This window comes from Taurulus bubalis (genome assembly GCF_910589615.1).
Source record: "Taurulus bubalis genome assembly, chromosome: 6".
Taxonomy (NCBI): Eukaryota; Metazoa; Chordata; class Actinopteri; order Perciformes; family Cottidae; genus Taurulus; species Taurulus bubalis.
Window position 1 is genome coordinate 905,001 of NC_136594.1, and position 18,126 is coordinate 923,126.

The following is an 18,126-nucleotide window of genomic DNA, read 5'->3' on the forward strand; positions in this document are numbered from 1 at the left end:
AAGATGTGGCCTGTGATGTCTGCACTGGGAGGAGACGGAAAGCCTTCAAGTCCTGTCTGGTGTGTCTGGCTTCTTACTGTGAGGAACACCTGCAGCCTCATTATGAAGCGGCTCCATTAAAGAAGCACAAGCTGGTGGAGCCGTCCAAGAAGCTCCAGGAGAACATCTGCTCTCTTCACGACGAGGTGATGAAGATGTTCTGCCGTACCGACCAGCAGTGCATCTGTTACCTCTGCTCTGTGGATGACCATAAAGGCCACGACACAGTCTCAGCTGCAGCAGAAAGGACCGAGAGGCAGAGAGAGCTGGAGGGGAGTCGACTAAACATCCAGCAGAGAATCCAGGACAGAGAGAAGGACGTGAAGCTGCTTCATCAGGAGGTGGAGGCCGTCAATCTCTCTGCTGATAAAACAGTGGAGGACAGCGAGAAGATCTTCACCCAGCTGATCCGTCTCCTGGAGAACAGAAGCTCTGATGTGAAGCAGCAGGTCAGATCCCTGCAGAAAAGGGAAGTGAGTCGAGTCAAAGAGCTTCAGGAGAAGCTGGAGCAGGAGATCACTGAGCTGAAGAGGAAGGACGCTGAGCTGAAGCTGCTCTCACACACAGAGGATCACAACCAGTTCCTACACAACTACCCCTCCCTGTCACCACCCAGAGAGTCTACACACTCCACCGGCATCAACATCCGTCCTCTGAGATACTTTGAGGACGTGACGGCGGCTGTGTCAGAAGTCAGAGATGAACTACAGGACGTCCTGAAGGGGAAGTGGACAAACGTACTGCCGCAAGCAGAGCCCACGACCAGAGCTGGATTCTTAAGGTATTCACGTGACATCACTCTGGATCCAAACACAGCACACAGACGTCTGTCATTATTTAACGGGAACAGAAAAGCAAAATATAATTGGGAACAGTCTTATTCTAGTCACCCAGACAGGTTCACTGACTGTGAGCAGGTCCTGAGTAGAGAGAGTCTGACTGGACGTTGTTACTGGGAGGTGGAGCCCAGTGGAGGAAGATTTAATGTAGCAGTCTCATACAAGAGTATCAGCAGAACAGGGAGCAGTTATGAATGTGGGTTTGGAAACACTGACAAATCTTGGCTGTTAAATCGTCACCATAAAGATTTTACATTTGTTCACGACAATGTCCACACTCCCGTCTCTGGTCCTCCGTCCTCCAGAGTAGGAGTGTACCTGGATCACACAGCAGGTGTTCTGTCCTTCTACAGCGTCTCTGAAACCATGACTCTCCTCCACAGAGTCCAGACCACATTCACCCAGCCGCTCTATGCTGGACTTGGGGTTTATGGCACTTATCGAGACACAATTGAGTTCTGTCAGCTCAAATAGACAGAAGTGATTTAAGGGACAGCGGGTTGAATCCTGTGTTTTAATTATTAAACTCATTTTGTTTCCATCATCGTTCTTGAGAGCTGATTGTTCTTCACCTGTCAATCAAACATTGTGGGCGGTACTTTGAGGTCTTGTCATTATTGTGGTGTAGATGTTTGAGTTCCTGTAGGTGGCGCTCCTTCCTGTGTGTTTAGTCGTGGAGGCTCTCACTGCTCATGATGCTCTCTGTTTATTTCTCTGCAGGAAAATGTAAACTTCTCTGAGCTCTAAATGTTTGAATATTGTTATTGATGTATTTGTTGTTGTTGTGTCTCTGCATGGATCTAAAGAAATCACCTTCTTTCATCAAAGATATTTTGTTCTCACTACTTTTTGTGAAGATGGTTTTAAAAAGCTCTTAACGTGCTGCCGTCCCGCGGGCGTCCTTACTGTACATTCTAGTGTTCACTGTACCCCCTATTTACTGTTCGGTACGAGTGCCACATGTGTATGGAAACCTACGGTTCTGGTGACTCCAGCTGTGTAACCCCTTTCAAGATCAGACCGTTTTGTTTTTAGAAGAAAAGCAAGTTTGCATGAGAGCACAGCTACAAACTACAAAGGGGGGGCAGGTAATCCCAACAGCCTTCAATTTGATGAGAAGAGACAGCTGCTCAAAGAGCCTCGGTTTGTCATTGAATTAGCATGAAAATGCATTTATACTTCATTTTCTCTGTGTCAGCAATACTGGTAGTACATATGAATAGTACCTCTATAAGTTTGCAAGACTAGAAGCCTTTTTAAATAGGTATATAGTATATATATCATGAACATTTTCAGTCTCAAAATGGAAAACACGCCTAGACATTTCATCAGAAAAACATGTGTAAAATATTCATTTTCTGTGATATTGTTATCTGCTTTTTACTTAGACTAGAAAAGGCTTCAGGTTATGGTCCCATTGTGTGTTCCAGTCCATAAGTCACATTTATAGTCATCTACAGGCATCTATTTACAAAGAAATGTTCAGGCGGAAATGAAAACCTTATGCTTTAGTGTGTTCAAACTCATATAACTCAGTGTCAGCAGCACTTAAAGTGATTCTGACTATTGAGGGAAAAAAGCTTCAGATTGTTACCTTTCAAAAGAGACCAAGACCATGCATTTACTCCACATAGTTCAAGTACAGCTTCCTGTTTACCTTGGCTATACCTGGATAGAAGTTTTAGGCAAATTTTACAGGAACGCTAAGAGGTTAAGTTACATTACATTTATATACATTTTTCTTTTCTTTTTCTGAAATGTACAAATGATGTACTATTTTGTATTATAAAATAAAGTATCACGATCATAATCAACAAGGAAATCATGAATATTTATTATTCAACCCACAGCAGAGGTAATTACACGAGTCGTTAAGGCGCTTGGGTGACGGGTGTTTTCCACCAATCCCTGATTAATATTACATATTCTTAGATGTAATCTCTTCAGATGGATTCATCATTGATCGTCAAAAGGATTGATGTCAGAAGGACGTGAAGATAATTCAACTGTCATTCGTTTGTTTTTTAACATATAGTTGAAAGTGCTTTGTCCCGGATGAGTTCTACATCCATTTCATCATAGCAGAGGATTCTGATCAGCTGTACACGGATCCAGCAGAGTCAGTGATTTACAACACACCTGTGACCCGGTTTGAGAACTGAACATATGTGAACTCTCCGGGGTCAAACCCCAGTTTATTATTATTATTTTTTAATCCAATGCACTAAAACTAGCACAGGTTGAATAGTTTATCATCACGACCGCCTTAAGGGGACATATCACGCTCATTGTCAGGGCCATACTTTTATTTAGGGTCCAATAGAATAAGTTAACATCCTTAAATGTTTTAAAAACATAGTTCTTCTCATGCTGTGTGAATAAACCTGCATTCAGTCTGAATCGCTCCGTGTTAGCGTCTGTCTCTTTAACAAACCCTGATTGAAAAAGCCCCAATCTGCACCTTTGTAAAGCTCTCAGGGTGGAGATGCTCAGATGAGGGCCGGTGTGTTTATTTAATAAAGAAGGGACAGGGCACATTAATTAACACGAGACATAATGTGAGTACAGTGTGACACAAATGCACAGCCGAACACACACATAAGGCACAGCAGTTACTGGACAAATTAAACAGATCTTTGCTAAGCGCTGATGCAGCATCTCTCACCTCAGCCGTTTTGGACCAGTGGAGCGGGCTTCCCCCGTACAGAGAGTCCTCGGCCTGGAGCTGACCCGAGTCTGCTTTCAGGATCTCCTCCACACAGCTGACGGATAAAAGAGGACTTGATACGATACTGAAGAACAACATCTCTGAAACCAACAGCTTGGAGTCCATGTTGTTTCATTTTTGCTCAGTTTGTCTCTTTTTCTGGACTTAAAGCTACTTGAGGAACGTTCAGTTGTACGTTCATGTAGTGTTGGTTCTAGTGCCCTCTGTGGACTAAAGAGGTAGTGTTGGTTCTAGTGCCCCCTGTGGACTAAAGAGGTAGTGTTGGTTCTAGTGCCCCCTGTGGACTAAAGAGGTAGTGTTGGTTCTAGTGCCCCCTGTGGACTAAAGAGGTAGTGTTGGTTCTAGTGCCCCCTGTGGACTAAAGAGGTAGTGTTGGTTCTAGTGCCCCCTGTGGACTAAAGAGGTAGTGTTGGTTCTAGTGCCCCCTGTGGACTAAAGAGGTAGTGTTGGTTCTAGTGCCCCCTGTGGACTAAAGAGGTAGTGTTGGTTCTGGTGCCCCCTGTGGACTAAAGAGGTAGTGTTAGTTCTAGTGCCCCCTGTGGACTAAAGAGGTAGTGTTGGTTCTAGTGCCCCCTGTGGACTAAAGAGGTAGTGTTGGTTCTAGTGCCCCCTGTGGACTAAAGAGGTAGTGTTGGTTCTAGTGCCCCCTGTGGACTAAAGAGGTAGTGTTGGTTCTAGTGCCCCCTGTGGACTAAAGAGGTAGTGTTGGTTCTAGTGCCCCCTGTGGACTAAAGAGGTAGTGTTGGTTATGGCGCCCCCTGTGGACTAAAGAGGTAGTGTTGGTTCTAGTGCCCCCTGTGGACTAAAGAGGTAGTGTTGGTTCTAGTGCCCCCTGTGGACTAAAGAGGTAGTGTTGGTTCTAGTGCCCCCTGTGGACTAAAGAGGTAGTGTTGGTTCTAGTGCCCCCTGTGGACTAAAGAGGTAGTGTTGGTTCTGGTGCCCCCTGTGGACTAAAGAGGTAGTGTTGGTTCTAGTGCCCCCTGTGGACTAAAGAGGTAGTGTTGGTTCTAGTGCCCCCTGTGGACTAAAGAGGTAGTGTGGTTCTAGTGCCCCCTGTGGACTAAAGAGGTAGTGTTGGTTCTGGTGCCCCCTGTGGACTAAAGAGGTAGTGTTGGTTCTGGTGCCCCCTGTGGACTAAAGAGGTAGTGTTGGTTCTAGTGCCCCCTGTGGACTAAAGAGGTAGTGTGGTTCTAGTGCCCCCTGTGGACTAAAGAGGTAGTGTTGGTTATGGCGCCCCCTGTGGACTAAAGAGGTAGTGTTGGTTCTGGTGCCCCCTGTGGACTAAAGAGGTAGTGTTGGTTATGGCGCCCCCTGTGGACTAAAGAGGTAGTGTTGGTTCTGGTGCCCCCTGTGGACTAAAGAGGTAGTGTTGGTTCTGGTGCCCCCTGTGGACTAAAGAGGTAGTGTTGGTTCTGGTGCCCCCTGTGGACTAAAGAGGTAGTGTTGGTTCTAGTGCCCCCTGTGGACTAAAGAGGTAGTGTTGGTTCTGGTGCCCCCTGTGGACTAAAGAGGTAGTGTTGGTTCTGGTGCCCCCTGTGGACTAAAGAGGTAGTGTTGGTTATGGTGCCCCCATAAGTAGTAGGTAGTGTCTCTGAGTCCCAGGGTCCCTTTAGGAAACCTCTCATTCTACTGCAGCACTGATGGAGGTCTATAGAGGACCAGGACTACATTGAGGTCTATAGAGGACCAGGACTACATTGAGGTCTATAGAGGACCAGGACTACATGAGGTCTATAGAGGACCAGGACTACATTGAGGTCTATAGAGGACCAGGACTACACTGAGGTCTGTAGAGGACCAGGACTACACTGAGGTCTATAGAGGACCAGGACTACATGAGGTCTATAGAGGACCAGGACTACATTGAGGTCTATAGAGGACCAGGACTACATTGAGGTCTATAGAGGACCAGGACTACATGAGGTCTATAGAGGACCAGGACTACATTGAGGTCTATAGAGGACCAGGACTACACTGAGGTCTATAGAGGACCAGGACTACATTGAGACTGGTAAAGCGACCTCAGCAGTTCTCTTTCTAACAGACAATTCAGAGGTCAAATATTATTTGTATTAATAAATGTTTTCCCATGATATCCCATCTAAATAAACCCAGGTCCTATTGTCAGCCTCCAGAAACCTCTGCTCATCTTCCTCTTCCTCATCTTCCTCCCCGCTCACCCCTTCTCGCTGTACTTCATGGCGCTGTGGATGGCGTAGCCGGTGCCACCGATGACGTCACACTTGGCCCCGCCCCCCAGCAGCGCCCTGACGGACTCCACGCGGCCCAGCCGGCACGCTACGTGCAGCGGCGTCTCCCCGTTGTCGTTCAGCTCGTTCACCCCCGAGCACATCCGCGAGCACATGACCTGAGAGAGGGGGAGGAGTCTCCATTTAGGGCGGGGCTACAGGGTGATTGACAGGTCGACGCCAGACACGGACATCTTGTTTACGTGCAACCGGTGAACAGGAAGTGACCGTATCTGGACTGAGGAGGAGCGACGCTCCTCCTCAGATATCTGGACTGAGGAGGAGCGACGCTCCTCCTCAGTCCAGATACGGTCACTTCCTGTTCACCGGTTGCACGTAAACAAGATGGCGACGCCGACATCACCAAACTAGAGGCTTGGATAGTCCGCAGACCTCTCACCTGGATGATGGCGGGCGTGTCCTGCTTGGCGGCGCAGTGCATCGGCGTCTCTCCGTGGCGGTCCCGGATGTCGGTCCGGGCCTGGCTTTCCTCCAGCAGCTGCCTCACGCACGCCGCGTCGCCGCGCTCGCACGCCAGGTGCAGCGGCGTCTGACCGGCGCCGTCGCGAGCGTTGATCTGACTGAGACAGAGACGAGAGACCACACCGGCCGTCACGCTCGCACCAAGCCACTCAGACTTTGGATCCTCATTTTGGGTTTGGCACATCAAACAACGACCGCTCAAGCGGGATGGAACGTTTTGGTTTTCTTTAAACCATTCATCTCAGCCAGAAACATTTTATTCTACATGTCTTGTATATTTATAAATACACACACACACACTTTTCTTTTTCTATATAATGATATATATAGTTAAATAAACATCATGAAGTGGAGGAACTCGATTACCTCTGGACATAGTTGTGTTTGAGACACTCCCTCAGGCCCGTCTCCACGGCGATGTGGGCGGAGCTCCAGTCCTGGTGGTTGCGGATGCAGTCTACGATTGGCTGCGTGGTCTCGGCCTTCAGAGGAAGTGTCTCGTAGAAGGGGCGGAGCTTGAGGGCGTATTGGGGGAACAGGTTCATGGCGTCCTCCTCCGAGCCCACCTGGAACAGCCTGGTGCACAGAGGTGATATATATATATATATATATATATATATATATATATATATATATATATATATACACATATACACACACATATTCAGCCCTCTGGTGTTAATTCACTGGGATCATAATAATAATAATAATAATAATGTTTGCATGAGAGTGAAGCGTTTTGAAGCCTTGAGTTCGTCGCCATCTTGTTTTTTTTGCAACCAGTGCACAGGAAGTGACCGTATATGGACAGAGGAGGCGTGCCGTGTCCGTGTGGTGTCGACCCGTCCATCACGGTGTAGAGGGAACGCAGCTTAAATGAACACTGCAGATTGGATGAATACTGTGAGCGTATTATCTTAAAGATTAATCTTGGATCAGTATTGCTCTGCAGCAAAGCAGCTTATCCGACTCAGAGCCGGTTATCTAGAATGAATGAATGAATGAATGAATTCGTAGACGTCCGTCATGAAGGTAAGGCGTTTCTACCAAATGTTCAATCTGCATGAAGTGGGGGATGCTTTAGGGCGGGGCTACAAGGTGATTGACAGGTCTTCAACAGAGACCTATACTGTGTCTCTACGCCACTCCTCCTCAGTCACCTATGCTCACTTCCTGTTCACTGGTTGCACACCAAACAAAAAGATGGCGGCGGACAGAGCGGCGGGCGCAGCACCTCAGGGTGGCGTTGGGCGTCTCGGGGCACATGAGCAGGCAGTCCCAGGACTGGCTGTTCCGGTACAGGACCAAGCGCCCCTCCTCCTTCAGCAGCACCTTGCCCCCCCCCGCCGTAGTCGGCCAGCGGCACGTCCCGGACCCGGTACGGGTTGGTGAACAGCGTGGACACGGAGGACACGGTGTCCAGCAGCCGGCCCAGGAACTGCATCGTCACCTGGGGCCAGAGAGAGACCGAGTCCGATCATTGCAACACAATAATGCAACGCACGCGCCAGAAAGACGACATTTTGCCGTGAATGAAGGACTTTACTTGTAACGGAGTATTCTTTATGTTGTAGTACTGCTAGTACTTCAGTAAAGATAAGGTAATCCTTTATTTGTCCTGCAGTGGGGAAACCCACCAGATCCAGACCCACCAGACCCTGACCCACCAGACCCACCAGACCCAGACTCACCAGACCCAGACCCACCAGACCCTGACCCACCAGACCCACCAGACCCTGACCCACCAGACCCACCAGACCCACCAGACCCTGACCCACCAGACCCTGACCCACCAGACCCACCAGACCCAGACCCACCAGACCCACCAGACCGACTCTGACTTTCATCCTCAGGACCAGTTCTTACTGTGACACACCTTTACACACCTGTGCTCTTTAAACACACACACACACACACACACACACACACACACACACACACACACAGACACACACACACACACACACACATACACACACACATACACACACACACACACACACACACACGCTCTTTAAACGCACATCTGGTGCCTTAATGACGTACTTGTTTTCAGCATAATAATAGTAAACTCTTTATTTATTTATGTATTTGTTTAATGAGGTCCTGGCCACAACGCTTCCTCCCCTGTATGTGTAAATAACCCCAGATGTGTGTTGTTGTTGTTGTTGTTTACTCTCCACAGCATCTGTACTTCCGGGGTGAGTTCAGTGGACCGGTGTTACCGTGGTGACGGTGCTAACGGGGTCGCCCCGTGACAACAACAGGGGGGGGGGGGGGGGCAAGCGGCTCCTTTCACGCCGCTCACGAGCCAGCTGACACCGGACACCGTGACTGAAACACCCGGTTCAGCCGAGGAGGCGTTCCGCCGTTAACCTGCAGGAAGTCGCTTCTTACCTGCTGGCTCTGTCTCTCTCTCTCTCTTCTTCTTCTTCTTCTTCTTCTTCTTCTGCTGCGCGTCGCTTAGTTGACTTCTGACAGCGACGTCAAAGACCACGTGACGCTGAAACCGAACTTGCTACAAAACTGACACAAGTTGCGCCAATCAGAGCTCGAGGATGGGCAAATGCTCGGTAAAAGGGGCGGGGTGTAATTCTAGGAGAAGCTCAGGGAGGTTACGGTCTTTCTGACAGAAACCCCTTAAATAGGGAATAACCCTATTTAGTTAGGATTAAACATGTATAGTAATCTTTAAATAATTGTAAAAAAAAAAAAACATATAGTAGTTATCATTATAATAACTATAAAAATATACATTATATTTATAATTAAAATAATTATTAAAATAATAATACAAATATATTATAATTAAAATATATATGAAACAAAATAATAATACAAATATATTATTACTATATTATTTTACACTGAAAAGTGGCCTTTAACTGGAAGTCAATGTGAGGAAAATAAAAAGTAATTTTAATGAGAAATTAAAATACTTTAAATTATAAAATTATAATAATATTTTCCTTATTATTCTTTAACATTATTCTTATAATCATATTGTTACATTTTATGAAAAAAAGTGATGTAATTATATTTGTATTATATATTTTTATTCTGGACTGTTACCTTTGTCTTAAAGTAATTTAACGAGACATCACTAGTTTATGAAGTAATCATAATGCAAATGAACACAATAAAAAAAGGTGCAAATCTAAAAATAATAAATAAATGTAATACACTATACAGACAGCTAGTTGAACAACTACAATACAATACGTAAAGGTTTTTATCTTAAAATGGCAATAACAATTATAATTTTATAAGAACATGATGCATATTTCAAGCTAGCACAAAGTATCTCCCATAATAATAAACATACAAATATTATACAAAATAAAATGAAAAGAAATACAAGAACAAGCTACTATAAATGTCAATATAATAAATAATACTCATCTAAAAGGTCGAATAAGTGAAACTATACAACTACCAGAACTAAAACATGTTAGTCGTTAAACAGTCTGGCTTTAAGTATTGATCATTTAAAGGTAAGGTCATATTTATCAGTCCCACAGCGGTATGTAAAGGTTTACAACAGCAAGACAAGCTTATTAAATACGTAATCAAAAGTAAAGGTATATTAAATAAGTAAACCATACATTTGTTTTTAAATAAACTAAGATACTATAGGGTTTTTATTATTTATGATTATTATTAAGTCTGATTTGATGTCTTTTGGGTTTTTAATGGCATGGATAAGTATTTGTTTTATTCCTTCTTTTGCTCTGATTTAATTATTGTTTTATTCTAATTAATTTATTCAGAGTTGTATTTTATTAATTTTGTAATCACCTTGGTGTACATTGTTCTCTTCATCTTCTCTCCTTTTGTCGTCTTTTCAATGTTTAAAGGACTTTGAATCACATTTGATTTAGAAAGGTTTGAAATATGTTATATGATTAAACTCGAGTTATTAATTGTATATATTATATATATATAGCATACAATATTTATGTAAATGTATATATCATATTATATATTGTATATAATATCTATAATATAATATGTATTGTATATATAATAATATATATATATTATTATAATAATACTATATTATAATATATTATATATCATATAATTCATATAAATATTATAATATACATATAATATTATAAATAATATATATATATATTATATAATTCATATAAATATTATTATATATATAATATTATAAATAATATATATATATTATTATATCAAATATAATATATATATAATATATTATAATATCATGTATATATATTCGCATGGCGAACAGACGAATTCTTTCGCGGTTCTTCTGCATCCTCGTGGGAGTCCTCCTCGTTGCCAGGGCGACCGAAGGGGGCCGACCCGGCCACGTGACAGGCAGGCAGCAGGCCGTAGTAGTGACGTCACTCCGGCCATGAGAGAGAAGATGGAGCTCTCCTCGACGGGAGATCGCGTGTTCGCGGCGGAAGCCATCCTGAAGCGCCGCGTCCGCAAGGTAAGCTCTCGCGCCGGCCGTCCGCGCGTGTTCCTCTGCCCGCACCCCCTCCCCCCTCGCGGCGCGGCTCCGTGGGCTCGGGGCCTTGTGGCCTTGTGGCCGGAGCTAACCAGGAGCGAACTAGCTAGAAGCTAACTAGCGCCTAGCTAGCTCCATCATGGCCCTTATATTATACATAGATGATATATATATTATCCATATATAATGTATAGTTTAACCAGCCACACAAACACGGGCTGCAGGCGGGAAGAGGCCGAGGAGGGGAGGAGGCCGTGCTGTGACGTGTACAGTGGGCGGGGGGTCTACCAGCTAATGCTAGCAGCCAAAGCTAGCAGTTAAAGCAAACTGCAGCATCACGGAGCAGAGGTCCTCTAACACTCATGTGCTGCTGCTGGGAGAGATGCTGAAGGACTCCTCAGTCTCTAGGTGCTCAGACCCGGATCCAGACCCTGGGGGAGTGGACCCAGTGGACCCAGTGGTGGACCCAGTGTAGCCTGTGGTGGTCCTAGTGGACCCAGTGGTGGACCCAGTGTAGCCTGTGGTGGTCCCAGTGGACCCAGTGGTGGACCCAGTGTAACCTGTGGTGGTCCCAGTGGACCCAGTGGTGGACCCAGTGGACCCAGTGGTGGACCCAGTGTAGCCTGTGGTGGTCCCAGTGGACCCAGTGGTGGTCCCAGTGGACCCAGTGGTGGACCCAGTGGACCCAGTGGACCCAGTGGTGGACCCAGTGTAGCCTGTGGTGGACCCAGTGGTGGACCCAGTGTAACCTGTGGTGGTCCCAGTGTAACATGTGGTGGTCCCAGTGGACCCAGTGGACCCAGTGGTGGACCCAGTGTAACCTGTGGTGGTCCCAGTGTAACATGTGGTGGTCCCAGTGGACCCAGTGGACCCAGTGGTGGACCCAGTGTAACCTGTGGTGGTCCCAGTGGACCCAGTGTAACCTGTGGTGGTCCCAGTGTAACCTGTGGTGGTCCCAGTGGACCCAGTGTAACCTGTGGTGGACCCAGTGGACCCAGTGGTCATCCCAGTGGACCCAGTGGTCGTCCCAGTAGTCCCAGTGGACCCTGTGGTGGACCCAGTGGTGGACCCAGTGGTCGTCCCAGTGGACCCAGTGGTCGTCCCAGTAGTCCCAGTGGACCCTGTGGTGGACCCAGTGGTCGTCCATAACTTTGAACACATGCGTTCCACGTATTGGTGCAACACAATAATGCACAAGTATAAGAAGTACTTTGATAATAGAACATGGAAGTGTACTCATGTGTTATTAATAGAGAATAAAGGGTGTAATGCTGATGATGTTTGATTGATGCACAGACTGTTTGTCTCTGAAGTCAAATACCAGCTGTCTTTATTTATTTGTTTGTTTGTTTGCAGGCAAGACTTGAGTACCTGGTGAAATGGAAAGGATGGGCCATGAAGTGAGTCCTCCTCTTTAAAGAGACATCCGCTTAGCTTTTAATGTCCCGACACTAAACTGAAATTGTAAATTTAAAATAATCTTCTGTGGTTAAGAAATAAGAGAAGAAGTTTCCTTGTTGTGAGTTTGTTGATCCGTTGTTGTTGTTGTTGTTGTTGATTCAGGCACAGCACCTGGGAGCCAGAGGAGAACATCCTGGACGACCGGCTGATCCTGGGCTTTGAGCGCAAGTGAGTACTTTGTACTTCTGCTTGTACTTCTCATTGTACTTCTCATTTACTGTGCCACGTTACAAAAGTCCAAAATTCAGGAAAAAGGTTCTGAAGTCTGCTGGAGGTCAAAGGTCAACGTTTTACAGGAAGAGAGGCTCTAATGCAGGGGTGTCCAAACTACGGCCCGCGGCAAGTTCTAGAAATATAATGAAGTGAAAGTCACGCAAACAGCAGCTAGCCTGCTAGCTCAACAATCGTATTTTTGCCGTCCAAACAAAACACAATAAAATGGCACTCGAGCAGCTACGAGGTCGCTCAGCTCACAGCCACACGGAAACCTCTGAGACGAGGCTTCATAACACAGACCTCACTGAAGCAGCAGGAGTAATGTGCCCGGAAAAGATGCCTGATGTTGAACGGGACCTGCTCTCACCCGGAGGTGCTGCTCAGTCGGGACTCAGCTGCAGCGGATTTATTCCCTGAGGTCACAATGTACCAGTTTTTGAAAGAGGACCGACCTCTTCATGAGCTGAGTGACCCTCTATGGTTGGCAGACCTGGCATTTCTAGTCTATATCTTATTTATCATCTCAACACACTGAGCAAGAGCCTGCAAGACAAAGAGCAGGTAGCAGCACAACCTGACGGTCACATGAAGGCGTTCTGTGTGAAGCTTCGTCTCTTTGAGACACAACTACACAACGCCAACGCTGCTCGTCCCCACGCTGTGTGACATCAAAGCAAAGGTCAACCTTTATGCTAAAATGGGGAAATATGTGTCTGTCATCACATCAAGTCTGTCGCGTCTCCCTTCACACGTCTACTTCTCACTCGCTGTGGCCGCACGTCTTCTCGTGGATTTAAAAACGAGCTTCAACTCGTCTGTCTGTGTCTTTACACGGATTCTAAACTTTGATCTTGAATTCTTCGTTTCTGCTGAAGCGTTTCAGTAAACGTTCACCTTTCATCTCCTCTGTTCACACTCTGGTCTCTCTTCAGCCCGTCTGCAACAGCTGTTCTCTCTCTCTACAGGGAGCGGGAAAGAGAAGTAAACGGGCCCAAGAAACGGGGCCCGAAACCCAAAACCATGGCCGGGAAGGTAAAGTTTCTGATGCCGTTTCATGCATGAAGACGAGCTGCGACACACGACCACTTACCTCATCCTGATATTAACTTTATTAATGAGGAAATCATAGTGTTCCAGTTGTTGTAGACATCGTTTGTTGACATAACAACTCGGGCAGCAAACAGAGAAAGACGTGAAAAAAACTAACACCTGGTTCCAGGGTTCATAGAATACTTTTCAGTCATATTGGTCTTTGAAAACAAAATACTTTCACAACATATGTTGTAATTCCAACATTGCATGTTGGCATATTTCATAACTCAGGGTTCTTACAGTCATGGAAAACCTGGAACAGTCATGATTTTAAAATGGTTATTTCCAGGCCTGGAAAAGTCCTTGGAAAAAAAATAAAACCCCAAAGTTTAGTAAAAGTAATGTAAATGTGTTATATTCATGTGTTCATGTAAATGTGTTATATTCATGTGTTCATGTCGTTCATTTACGCTGAGTTTGAAGTAATGAATATGCTTTTAAAAGAAAGACTCAAAATATAAGCAGGCATACATACAGGCATCTATATGAATGTTTATTCTTTTAATCAAACTATTGTCTCATTCATTTGAGTCATTTAAGGTTTACTGTATGCTTTGTGTTCTCATTGTTAGTTTAAATACTACATTTACTCACTTTTTACTGTTTACACCCAGATTTCACTAAATGTTTGTCATGGACCTTTGGTTTAAAGTCATGAAATCCACTGGTCAGGATGTGTATGAACCCTTATATCTATATGAAGCCAGAAAACTGACTTTTTATGGGAAACGAAGCAACGCGACCTTCCAACTGGTCCGTAGAACTAGTGGTGAAGTGGTTCTCAACTAGATGAAGCTCTAACTCTTCCTCCTCTCCCTCAGACTCGGACCCAGAAGGCGGCGGCCAGCAGCCGAGCCTCAGACACCCGCCCGCCGACGTCGCGCTCCTCCTCGTCCGCTCCCGGCAGAGCGACTCCTTCCTCCTCCGCCTCGCCTCATTTAGCCTCCTCCTCTTCCTCGGCCGTGGCGCCCTCTCCCAAACTCAACTCCTTGGCCGCCACCCACAAGCTGAAGAAAGACATTCACCGCTGCCACCGCATGTCCCGGCGCCCGCTGCCCCGCTCGGACCCCACGGCGGCGGCCTCCTTCCCCGGCGGCCCCCCGTCCCGCCTGCACGTCTCCCCCTTCTCCGAGACCGTCCGCATCCTCAACCGCAGAGTCAAACCCCGGGAGGTCAAGCGGGGTCGCATCATCCTCAATCTGAAGGTCATCGACAAGCCGCGAAGAGGCGGCGCGTCGGCCGGCGGCAGGAACCTCGCGGCGGGACGCCAGAGCATCCCGTCCCGCAATCGCATCATTGGGAAGAAGGCGGGAGAGGCCCCCTACAGGCCTTTCCAGCCGCCGCTGAAGATGCTGGGCTTCCCCATGTACGGGAAGCCCTTTGGGCTGCAGTGCGGGGGCCCCGGCGCCCTTCCCTCCCACCCGGGCTCCAGCACGGGGGCCAGGAACCCCCCGTCCGCTTCCTCCCAGCTCCGCTCGCCTCCGTCCCCTTCCAGCTCCGCCGGCTCCGAACCAAAGTCCCACGCCGAGGCCTCAGCTCCTCGGTCGCAGCCTGCCGCCGGGGCCTCGCCTTCCAGCGCGGCTCCCGAGTCCAGCGGACCCCCCACAGAGACCCAGAAGGGCCAGAGCGCTTCGCCAGCTGCTGCTTCCCCGAAACCGCCTTCCCTCCCCTCCTCGCCAGCACCTTCCTTGGAGGAGGACGAGGAGGAGGAGGACGGTGGCCCGGACGGTATGACGACCCAAGAGGGAGGCAGGAAAAGTCCCCGCCAACGCCGGGCTAAACGCCAGCCGTCCGCCACCGCCCCCGTGGGCCCCGCCGCCCTCGGGGACCAGAGCTCCGCCGCCGCCGAACCCCAAAGGGCGCCCGCCGAGGGAGACCCCAACTGGCACCCGGAAATGGCGCCGAGCTGCAAGGACGTGGTGGTCACCGACGTCACCACCAACCTCGTCACCGTCACCATAAAGGAGTTCCCCTCCCCCGCCTCGGGCCCCGCCTCCCCCTCCGCCGGGCCCGAAAACGCCCCCTCCTCCCCTCCCCCTACCGCCGCCTCCGACGACCCCCCTCCTCCCAAGCCGTAGGAGAGCAGACGGCATGAAGTCATCCCGGTGTTTGTCCTGAAATGTAACGTAGGAAACTGCTTTTTGGTTTTCTTTATTCTAAAAAAGTGCATACTTTTGAACACGGGCAGCTAGGGTCGACGTCTGAGAGTCTGAGTGTCTTTACGAGAGTCTGAGAGTCTTTACGAGAGTCTGAGAGTCTCACGAGAGTCTTTACGAGAGTCTGAGAGTCTTTACGAGAGTCTTTACGAGAGTCTGAGAGTCTTTACGAGAGTCTGAGAGTCTTTACGAGAGTCTTTACGAGAGTCTGAGAGTCTTTACGAGAGTCTGAGAGTCTCACGAGAGTCTTTACGAGAGTCTGAGAGTCTTTACGAGAGTCTGAGAGTCTCACGAGAGTCTTTACGAGAGTCTGAGAGTCTTTACGAGAGTCTGAGAGTCTCACGAGAGTCTCACAAGAGTCTCGCATCAACACGGCGAGGTCAACGCACGCGGCTGCAAAACAAAAGCACCTGTTTTTTTAGTCGTTCATGAACGCACACGTACGTACGAGTGAGTATTTATACGCACAACCTCACACGCTGCAAAATAACACACACACAGTCATTGTGTTGTCTTTCCCGTCCACCACGACTCTAAACTGCCCGGCTGTCTCTTCAGAAAAACCTCAGTGGACCTTTTTGAAGGTCCAGGAGCTCCGTGAGCTGACCCCGGATCAGCTGACGGAGCTGCATTAGAGAGCAACTGAAGCGCGTGAAGACGTCTGACGGGTTAAATCCTTTACACCTGCTAATGGAGCCTCCAGGTCAGGTCAGACTGGGCGTGTTAACCCTTGTACCTCACGTTGAAAGTCCTCAGGACATCAAACAGATCCACACAGAGACGCGTCGCCTGCAAAGATCTTTGTTTTCCTTTCAGAACGCCGCGTTGACTGACTGTAGATAAGAAGTGGCCGTCGCCATCTTGTTTTTTGTGCAACAGGTGAACAGGAAGTGACCGTATAAGGACTGAGGAGTGACTTAGAGACCTGTCAATCACCTTGTAGCCCCGCCCCTAACGCGTCCCCTGCTTTATGGTCTGTTTGACTCTAAATGACCATAATGTACTAAATGAACATCATGCTGTATTGAAGAAGCCTTGAAACTAGAGATTGAGACATAAACTCATGTTTACAATGTTTATGAACCCATTTGATCCTCGTTTGACTGTTTGATCTTTCTGAAGGATTTCAACGTTGAGACTTATCATCGGAGCATGAACGCGTTTTAAAAGCTAAATGAAATGTCCCAATGCACAAGGGTTAACATGTGAACACGAGGCCGCGTCACTCGCTCAGCGCTCCGTGTTCGGGACGCAGAAAGAGACATTAAACGCCTCTTGGACTTTATGTAAAAACACAAGAACCGTGAGTCACTTTCTGCTTTCTATACCGGAGAGAACCTGTCTCACTCTGCCCTCACCCGTCTCACTCTGCCCTCACTCTGCCCTCACCCGTCTCACTCTGCCCTCACCCGTCTCACTCTGCCCTCACATGTCTCACTCTGCCCTCACCCGTCTCACTCTGCCCTCACCCGTCTCACTCTGCCCTCACCCGTCTCACTCTGCCCTCACCTGTCTCACTCTGCCCTCACTCTGCCCTCACCCGTCTCACTCTGCCCTCACCTGTCTCACTCTGCCCTCACCCGTCTCACTCTGCCCTCACTCTGCCCTCACCTGTCTCACTCTGCCCTCACTCTGCCCTCACCCGTCTCACTCTGCCCTCACTCTGCCCTCACCTGTCTCACTCTGCCCTCACCCGTCTCACTCTGCCCTCACATGTCTCACTCTGCCCTCACCCGTCTCACTCTGCCCTCACCCGTCTCACTCTGCCCTCACTCTGCCCTCACCCGTCTCACTCTGCCCTCACCCGTCTCACTCTGCCCTCACATGTCTCACTCTGCCCTCACCCGTCTCACTCTGCCCTCACTCTGCCCTCACCCGTCTCACTCTGCCCTCACCCGTCTCACTCTGCCCTCACTCTGCCCTCACCCGTCTCACTCTGCCCTCACATGTCTCACTCTGCCCTCACCCGTCTCACTCTGCCCTCACTCTGCCCTTACCCGTCTCACTCTGCCCTCACTCTGCCCTCACCCGTCTCACTCTGCCCTCACCCGTCTCACTCTGCCCTCACATGTCTCACTCTGCCCTCACCCGTCTCACTCTGCCCTCACCCGTCTCACTCTGCCCTCACCCGTCTCACTCTGTCCTTCGGCGGTGGAGGAAAAAAGCGTGGATAGTCTTTCTGATGAGTCTTTTCTTCTCGGCCTCCTCGTCTCCTCATCCCCTAGTCTCCTCGTCTCCTTGTCTCAATGCTCTCGTCGGCTGCAGGACGGTTTATTTCCCATATGAAGAGGTGGAAGAACAGAACGTGACTCGTTCATGAGACAAAGATGGATGATTGGTCACCATCTTTAATATCGTTGCGTAGACGTGGGTA

At 48.1% G+C, this 18,126-nt stretch overlaps 3 protein-coding genes across 3 annotated transcripts in view; 2 read left to right on the forward strand and 1 right to left on the reverse strand.

Annotated features, from left to right (window-relative positions):
* Positions 1-2,686, forward strand: part of LOC306737683 (tripartite motif-containing protein 16-like) — a gene marked incomplete at its 5' end in the record, with an annotated part of 2,978 nt that extends 292 nt beyond the window's left edge. Inside the window, one exon of the mRNA XM_079219437.1 lies at positions 1-2,686. This exon is cut by the window's left edge and continues 292 nt beyond it. Coding sequence (XP_079075563.1) covers positions 1-1,352 — 1,352 coding nt within the window. The 3' untranslated portion in view covers positions 1,353-2,686.
* pla2g6 (phospholipase A2, group VI (cytosolic, calcium-independent)) overlaps positions 1-7,782 on the reverse strand; it is a gene marked incomplete at its 5' end in the record, with an annotated part of 18,735 nt that extends 10,953 nt beyond the window's left edge. The window contains 6 exon segments of the mRNA XM_079219439.1: positions 3,544-3,640; positions 5,787-5,974; positions 6,256-6,436; positions 6,705-6,914; positions 7,573-7,682; positions 7,684-7,782. Coding sequence (XP_079075565.1) covers positions 3,544-3,640; positions 5,787-5,974; positions 6,256-6,436; positions 6,705-6,914; positions 7,573-7,682; positions 7,684-7,782 — 885 coding nt within the window.
* A 2,946-nt stretch (positions 7,783-10,728) lies between these two features.
* Positions 10,729-15,674, forward strand: cbx6a (chromobox homolog 6a; the record flags this gene model as incomplete). Its single annotated transcript, XM_079219438.1, has 5 exons — positions 10,729-10,809; positions 12,184-12,227; positions 12,391-12,456; positions 13,470-13,536; positions 14,418-15,674. The coding sequence occupies 5 exons, from the start codon at positions 10,729-10,731 to the stop codon at positions 15,672-15,674; spliced, it is 1,515 nt and encodes a 504-aa protein (XP_079075564.1).
* Between the last annotated feature and the right edge of the window lie 2,452 nt (positions 15,675-18,126).